At 41.6% G+C, this 8,803-nt stretch overlaps 1 protein-coding gene across 11 annotated transcripts in view; it reads left to right on the plus strand.

The window, feature by feature from the left end:
- Positions 1-8,803, plus strand: part of INTS6L (integrator complex subunit 6 like) — a 52,087-nt gene that overhangs the window by 18,876 nt on the left and 24,408 nt on the right. For 8 of the 11 annotated variants that reach the window (XR_003677859.1, XM_055081623.1, XM_055081627.1 and 5 more), the window contains 5 exons: positions 3,448-3,597; positions 4,397-4,486; positions 4,708-4,891; positions 5,149-5,277; positions 7,847-8,010. Coding sequence is in view for 9 of the 11 variants with exons in the window: in XM_055081623.1 (XP_054937598.1) it covers positions 3,448-3,597; positions 4,397-4,486; positions 4,708-4,891; positions 5,149-5,277; positions 7,847-8,010 (717 nt within the window). In the remaining 2 variants the exon portion in view is untranslated. Of the gene's footprint in view, positions 1-2,944; positions 3,194-3,447; positions 3,598-4,396; positions 4,487-4,707; positions 4,892-5,148; positions 5,278-7,846; positions 8,011-8,803 lie in introns of those variants that run through there. The other 3 variants (XM_055081628.1, XR_003677861.2, XM_007122633.3) reach the window with 3 other exon arrangements.

Consider the following 8,803-nt stretch of genomic DNA (forward strand, 5'->3'; position numbering starts at 1 on the left):
CTAGAACTAATAATTATCTTTTTGGAAGAATTTTTCACATTAATACGGTTCTCTAGATATTTAAATTACTCTGTAGGCCTTGTTTCCCCTCCAGCATTCTGAAGACTGGATTTAGGGGCATTAATTCTTCTCTTGAAGGAGCTAAACTGCGACCAAGAAGTTTATTGCTTTGGGTTGTAAATGCAGCCCATACGCTGTGTAGTACTGAGATAGGAATAGCATTCAAATTTCAGGTATTGTCTAATTCATTGCAAAGGCTTGGAATTGACCTAAAAATTGAATGCCAGTGATTCAGGTGCAGAAACAATTTGTAAAATGTTTTCAATTCATATCAGAAAGGAAATTTTAAAGAGCAGTCATTCTGACAGATTGATTAGTGACAATTAGGACACATTATTTTAAACACAGATGAGTTATAGGGTGCTTGCTTAGGTGGTACTCAAACCTTATCCCAACCCTCTACCAGATCAAGTAGTTCACTGATTTTTCTTTAGTCATGCCTTGAACTATCTTGTGGCTCTCAGGAGTTCAACACTCGCTGCCGATGTAACTCTGAGTGTACAGTGTAGAAGTTAGATTGCTAAATGAAGCCATTCTGGAAAAAAAAAAGTCAACTTTGTAAAGTGGCTTCTGGGTGAGAGACCCCACCATTCACAGGCTTGCCCAAGCAAGAGAACTCAACCTAATGTATGACCCTTTTTCTCCCTCACCCATGCCCCTAATTAGCTACTAAATCCTTCTGACTCCACCTCTGAAATACTTCTTTAATCTGCAGCCTCCTCTCCATCCCCGCTGCCCTCGCTCAGGCTTTCATCACTTTTCTCATAAGCTATTGCAACATTCTCCAAACCCGTTTCCCTGCCTCAAGCTTCAGCTTCCCCTCCACCCCACGATTTATTCTCCAACTCCCAGCAGAACGATCTTGCTAAAATACAGATCTGATCATGCCACGCCCCTAATTAAAAACCTCAAGTCATTCCCAGGGCCAACAGATAAAATCCAGACTACTGAGCGCAGTGTACACAGCACGTTATGGTCAGAGCCCAGCTTATCAGCCTTGCCTCCTGCTGCGTACTCAGAGTGATGATAATCAAATTACTTGTGGTTCCCCAGGAAGCCCCGTCCTTTTATAAACTCTGTTCTCTTCCTTTGCCCTGCCCCCTCCACTCCTCACATCAGTGTGGGCATCCCATGATCTTCTCCTCATGCCATTAGACTTCTTCAAACGCCTCGTCTTCTGTGACAAGCCTTCCCTAACTCCCTGGTCATTGTTCTTTCCATCTCCATAACTGCATTCCTTATTCCTTTGCGGTAGGAACTCCTCAAGGGCTAATTCCTCTTGAGATCTCCAGCATGTAGCATTCTAACCAGCATAGCATAGTTGGTCCATAAAAATTTGTTGGATAAATAAAGGAAAGAACTGATGCTATCCCTCTCCCTCACCCGCAGCTGTAGACCTTCTCTTCTACCCCAAATACGAAAGCTAAGTTTTGAATTCAGTGTGATTTATAATCACCTGCTGATATTTCTAGGTATTTAATGAGGACAATTCAAATCATAATCCTTCCTTTTAACTAAAGCTTAGTTTGTCTAGTTCAGTAAGATTTTCCTTGGGCCATAAGGAATTATTCCCATCCTCTACTTTTCCCAGCTGCTATAAGTCATATATACAATCTGGCCAAAGGAATAATACATGGAAAGGTTCTACCTTTAGATCCTTTGACTTACAGGATATGTTAGGAAACACACACACACACACACACACACACACACACACACACAGAAAACTCACATTTTTAAAAAACTAATTAATTTTATTTTGGGCTGTGTTGGGTCTTCGTTGCTGCGCGCGGGCTTTCTCTAGTTGCGGTGGGCCAGGGCTACTCTTCGTTGTGGTGCGCGGGCTTCTCACTGCAGTGGCTTCTCTTGTTGTGGACCACGGGCTTCAGGCTCAAGGGCTTCAGTAGTTGTGGCTCGCGGGCTTAGTTGCTCCGCGGCATGTGGGATCTTCCCGGACCAGGGCTCGGACCCGTGTCCCCTGCTTTGGCAGGCGGATTCTTAACCACTGCACCACCAGGGAAGTCCCTAAAAGCACATTTTAAATTTCACAGAATCCATACTATTGGACTGGAAAGGATCTTAACCAGGATCACCTTCACCTTGTATGGTTATGGAGGTTGCATACTGTTCAAGCCTGGCGGGCGCCATTCTCATGGGTCACGATGTGAATGGCTCTCCAGGGTTGTAACATGCACAGCCTTACACAGTATCCCTGTTTATCTAATCCTCTTCATTTTCAGATAATGAAACTTAGGTCCTAAGAGCTGACAGGTTTGCTCAAGGTCATGCATATACTTCATAGTAGGGTACAGGCAATGGGCCCCTTTTCTGCCTTTCAGTCACTCTGACCCAGATTGCTTTAGGAGGCTATGAAACTAGAAAAGATAGTGTTTGCTATAGTTGTGTGGATAACGGTCCTTAGCTGAACATGAAACTTCAGTCATTTCGTTTAGCTCTGCATCATTTGCGCTAGCTTTCCACCTCCAGCTCTACTGGGTCTGGTTGGCATGACTTGAACCTTCAGCATATTACACTACTGCCCGCAGGGCTACCAAGACTCAGGTGCCTGTTTGTCCCACAAAGTTGCCAGGCTGTGCTGTCTACTGTCTCCTTTGCTGGCCTATTCCTCTGTGACCTACTGTTAGCTGCCATCTTCTTTTGGCTTCTCTTCTTGGCGTTTTGTGCTGCTTCGTCTTTATAGCCACATTGCTGACCAGTCAACGTGGTCCTTTCCTTCTGTTCTACAAATGATTCAGTCAGAGCATGTTGGCTGTTGACCTTGGGTCTTTGGTTCTTTGCTGCTGTTCATAGCTGCTGGGGGTGCCTAGGCGATGCTGCTTCTTTGTCAAAACTTTTTGTCTCTTTTCTTTCTCCCCTATTCCAGATTTGCGCCTTTCTGAACGCTTAAAGATGCCAGAAGGATTGTCTTCACATAGTTGTGGCTCCATTCCTATAATTCCACCTATACTCTTGTTTAAAGTGAAACTATTGTTTGGGAGAAAAAGACCTTGGTTAGAAAAGTTCATGTCAATCAGACACTCAATAGCTAATTGTCTCTATCAAGGATGATGCATTTAAAAAATTACTCCTTCCTCTGCCCCGGCTCTGTGCTCATCCTCAGTGTCAAACTAAGGTAAATACTGAGGTGTTTTGGTAGGTTTGATTGAGCCTGAATAGCAAACTAGACTTGGTCATTAAGGCTGGCAAATCTTTCTGAAACTAATGGCCTGCTTTTGTTCCACTTGATCAGTCGAGATGTAGAATAGAATTAGATTAAGGAATTATTCATTTGTTAGAGGTTTGATACTTGCTATTTGGTGGTTGTTTGCACTTTGTATGTTGTTCATTGTATAATTGGGAATTTCTTTGTAAATGTTTGGTTTTCAGGCTGGTTGGAAGGAAAATCACGCAACATTCATGAGTGAACTCAAAAATCTTCAGGCTTCTGGACTGACTACTCTTGGTCAGGCTCTAAGATCCTCATTTGATTTGTTAAATCTCAATAGATTAATATCTGGAATAGACAATTATGGACAGGTAAAAAAAATTTTGAGTGAGTACAGCTAATTTATTTTGGTGACTTGGGGTAAGAATTTAAAATTGGGCATGGCTACCAAGTTTTCTGCTCCTTTTTATAACGTCCAAAAGGAGGTCCGTGTATCTTTTAAATACATACTTTAACAAACATCCTTCTGGGGGAGTCTTTTATGTGGCTTGACCATAACGTAGTTAAAATTGCCTATGCATCAGATCATCAGCTATCATGGGATGAATAAATTGCTGAGAATATTGGAACAAGACAATTGAAGAGCAACTTTCAGAGTCCTTAAGTCCGTCGTCCCTCTCAATTCAATGAGAAAGCTCTAGTATAAGAGGAAGGCAGAATAGCATTTGCTGATGCTATCATTACACTTTCCCACTGTAAAAACTCTGCTCACAATAACCAGTCACTGGCCAGGTTGCAGAGCATAAGTCACTAATGTCCCCCTCACTGTGCCAGGATTCTGAATGATACACGGGTGTGGAGGATGCCGCCATTATAATCCCTTTAATATCTTTCTTTTATGATTACTTGGAAAGTAGAGGGAGAGGGGGATTTGGATGTTATAGTTTGGGGGGTTCCTGAATCATAAGAATTCCTCAGTTTATTCTGAAAGTTACCTCTGCAAGGATTGTTATTTTGATCCCCACCCACTTCAGTCCCTAATCTTTTCCTTCGTATTTATCCAGGCAAACTTTATCACACACTTGAAAGACCACAGGCGAGGCAAATGTAAAAGTTGAAACACAATGTTATTACTTTACACAGCTCTAATACTTTTTAAATGTATTTTAGGGGAGAAATCCATTTTTTTTAGAACCATCTATTTTAATTACCATCACAGATGGAAACAAGTTAACAAGTACTGCTGGTGTTCAAGAAGAGGTGAGATTTCATTTTTTCAAATTTCATTTAAATGGCAGAGAACATGCAGCTATTTCAGTTAAGAATAAGTTTGATCAAACGTTTGTTCCATCTTGGTAATCCTTGAAAGATTGCCTCATTTTATTGAAGACATCAAAGAAAAGTGAACTCTATAACTCTTGAACTGTCTTCATTTTTGTATGGGTTGTTATGATGAAACTTTTCCAATTTTGCCTTATCAGCTTCATCTGCCTTTGAATTCTCCTCTGCCTGGAAGTGAACTAACCAAAGAACCTTTTCGTTGGGATCAAAGGTTATTTGCCCTGGTGTTGCGTCTGCCTGGATTGGCTTCTACTGAACCAGAGCAGCTAGGGAGTGTACCAACTGATGAATCTGCCATCACACAGATGTGTGAAGTCACAGGAGGTATTGGCAATATTTACTATTTCTAAAGGAAAAATTCAGGGCAGCAGAGTACCGTTTTCTTAAATGCCACATCCAGTCTTTACTTCTTTTCCTTCCGAATCTTTCAACTCTGCTGCTTAAGCTCATCATTAGTGTGATGTTTGCTGCCAGTGTAGTTTGATTATTTCAAGTTGTATTTTAGGATTTCAGATGCTTGTATTGTTAAGTAGTGTTTTATTTTATCAAACTTGTACTATTTGTTTTTCCTTCTGGTATAGGTCGCTCCTACTGTGTTAGAACACAGAGAATGTTGAATCAATGTTTAGAATCTTTAGTTCAAAAAGTTCAGAGTGGTGTAGTTATTAACTTTGAAAAAACGGGACCAGATCCACTTCCTACTGGAGAAGGTACGGTAGATAACTTTTTTTTTTTTTTTGCGGTACGCGGGCCTCCCTCTGTTGTGGCCTCTCCCATTGGGGAGCGCAGGCTCCGGACGCGCAGGCCCGGCGGCCACAGCTCACGGGCCCAGCCGCTCCGCGGCACGTGGGATCCTCCCGGACCGGGGCGCGAACCCGGTTCCCCTGCATCGGCAGGCGGACGCGCAACCACTGCGCCACCAGGGAAGCCCCGATAACCTTTTTTTTTAACCTTAAAGTGTTACTGAGAAAACATTGAACGAATCGCAGTAGACGCAGTCTTCACTAGCCACACACAGTCAAGTGGTTACCAATATCCATCCAAACAACTACCATTCATTCATTGCCTGTGGATACATTTCAGGTAGCCAAATTCTAGCTTTAATTCAATGTCAAATCTTCCTCAGAAAATTCTCCCTTTTCTCTACCCATTTCATATTCCTGGTCCCAGTCTTGGCATGACACTGAATTCTTCACTTCTCTATTCACGAAATATCTGGAGATTGACTACAGAGTGCCATTTAACCAGCCACCTGCTTTTGGTCTTGTGAGCGCCAAACGTGCCAAGCCATCTTGATGAAATCTGTGAATGTTTAGCCAGGAACTGCTAATATTCTATAAGATCCTACACCAGTATTTTCCTGGCCACTCTTTAACTGCAGAACCTTTTCTCTTCAAATGAGATTTTATGGAAACTTCAACATCTCGAAATATGAAAGCAGAGCTACTTTTGTATTGGGAAAGGGAATCATCCCCCATTGCACGGTTTCCTCAGAGCTCTGTTCTAGGCCATCGCTTCTCCTCATTCCTGTTGGTTCACACATACACATACGTACATATGTGTACCTAGACTCCATCATCACCACAGTGCTTGTCTGATCTGATCCATACATTTTAATCGCTGTGGCCACAATTAGTGGTAGGTGCCTGGAGAAGTAAAGGGAGTAAGGGCAGAGGGGCAGAAAGACACACACTGCTTCTTGCTGAAGCAGTGGATCCTGTGGTTCCTGACCTTTTTGCTATTTAGTCCCCAGAACCCTTTGAGAAGCTATTAGAAAAAATAGAGACCCCTCTCCCCAGGAAAACGGACATGGGCAACACAGACACACATAAGTTTGCATTTCATTTCAGGGGTTCTTGGACTCCAATTTAAAAACACCTGCTGTAGGGACTTCCCTGGCAGTCCAGTGGTTAAGACTCCGGGCTTTCACTGCCGAGGGCTCAGGTTCTATCCCTGGTCGGGGAACTAAGATCCCACATGCCACGTGGCCAAAAAAAAAAAAAAACACAAAAAAACCCCAAAACAACAACAACAACAAAAACCACCTGCTGTGGAAGACTGAGGCTTCACAGCCCGTTTTAAAGTAATTAAATTAGTTGTAAAGGAAGGACATGTTATATTGGTAACGATTGACCACTCAGGTCTATAATTTTGTGTTCATTACCTTCACGTGAGCGGGGAACTTTCCTACTGAAAACCAATTAGATGGTGTCACGTAAATAGCTCAGACATTCTTTCTAGCTCCATTTCCCCTTTGTCCAGAGTTCTTAACCTTTGAGATTCTGATGAAAGCTAAGAACTTTCTCCTCAGAAAAATGCACACCCCCAGAATTGTGAGCTCAGCCTTAGAGGGGGTGTCTCGGTCCCCTTTAGAGAATACACTACATGTATTCTCTAGAGCTCCATGGGCCGCAGTAAATCCCCTGCTCTAAAGTAATTACTTGTTTAAAGTAATGCTTAAGTAAATCAAATGATATTGAAAAAAAAATGAGACTCAAATCACTAACACATATCTTTTACAAATATAATTTAGACTAATGAATCATCCCATTAAAGTTTATGTAACTCTGCCTTGCCCTGTTTTCCGGGGGCAAATGAAATATGCTAGTTCAGATAATTAAAATGCATTCAGGATATATTATTCAGCATTATACGATGCCCAGTTTCCATGGGACTTTAATGATGCGATAGGCAAACTCTAATGAGTTAGTCCACATAAACGTGTTCCCTCCCCAGCTATATACATAGATTGTGTTGTCAACATTCCTTCTACCTTTTGGTGAATTTGCCTTTGTGGTCATTGGGTCTAACTGTTTAGTAAGGAATACTTTTTTTCATCTAGTTGGAAATAGAAAGTCTAAATAGAATTTATGACCTATTTTGTCAGATTCAAAACTGTAAAACTATACGAGGGAATGAACAATTTCATTTGCCTAATTTGGAAAAATAACTGTTGTGGTTTAGTGTGTTTATGTGTCCAAATCTCAGAAAATTTAAAACTAACTTTGTAACAGTTTTCCATATAACTACATATTTTGGTTGTAATTAAGGAATAGGAGGGGCAGGATGTTGCATTAGAGGGGATGGATTAGATGATGAAAAGAGTTGCTAGAGAGAACATTCAGAAATCCTAGTAGAGTCACTTTTTACTTCCATCTTTCATGAATCACTGTTTTGGTTTTGTTTTGTACTTTGCTTTTAACTGAAAAATCTGTACAAGAAGATCAGAGGCTGTGAAAGGAAATTCATGCCTTAGTCTGTCTTTTGTTTAACTTTTAGATGGACTTATGGATTCATCCAGGCCAAGCAATTCATTTGCTGCTCAACCATGGCATAGCTGTCATAAGCTCATTTATGTGCGGCCTAACTCTAAGACTGGTGTTCCTGTTGGACATTGGCCAATTCCAGAATCTTTTTGGCCAGATCAGAATTTACCTTCACTAGTAAGTGTCATAAAACAAAAAGGTAAACATCATTCTGGATTTTCAATTAGTTGATTGCAGAGAACCTTTTAAAATAGCTTGGAAGCTTTTAAGTTGTGCCTTCTATTTCTTACTGGAAAGTCTAGCTTGTACCTGAAAGCAAGAGAGGACCTCCTTTCTGTTCTGGCATTCTTTCTTTCAGTTGCCTTTGCCACTTGACCTGCCCTCTTCAGATGTTAAAGTATTGTTATTTTTGATGCTGTTGCAATCTGTGACTTGGTTTTTATTTCAGGGCCAGAGCCGCTGGCTTGATTTACATGGTAAACACAATCTCTAAAAAGGGCAGGCATTGATTTTCATGTACATCCCCTGGAAATTAGAACTTACTTTGCACCTTGTATAGGTTCTAGAAACATATTCAAAGCAGAGGTCATTCTCCTTCCTCCGAGGGAGCCATTAGACATGTAGTGGGACTTTGTGGGCCTACTTTTCAGGTTTTTGTAATCAGTGGACTTGAGTTCCTTGGCAATGCACCTTTCAACAATGGGTAATTAAGCAATATTTTTAAAATGATCTCTAAGCAAGGGTTTATCTTTTTGTTCACTGTATTTGGTGAAAGAGGGTTTGATATTTTAGTTGCTCCTAGCACCACATGAATTGGCTTGGGAGGGGGGAAGGCACGGTATCTAGTATTAAGGGACACCATATGAAACCCACTCTCCCTTTCATCTTCCTCCCTCGCCACAGCCAATATAAAAAGGCCAGAGTATGGGCTTCCCTGGTGGCGCAGTGGTTGAGAGTCCGCCTGCCGATG

The sequence above is a fragment of the Physeter macrocephalus genome, chromosome 21 (genome assembly GCF_002837175.3).
Source record: "Physeter macrocephalus isolate SW-GA chromosome 21, ASM283717v5, whole genome shotgun sequence".
Taxonomy (NCBI): Eukaryota; Metazoa; Chordata; class Mammalia; order Artiodactyla; family Physeteridae; genus Physeter; species Physeter macrocephalus.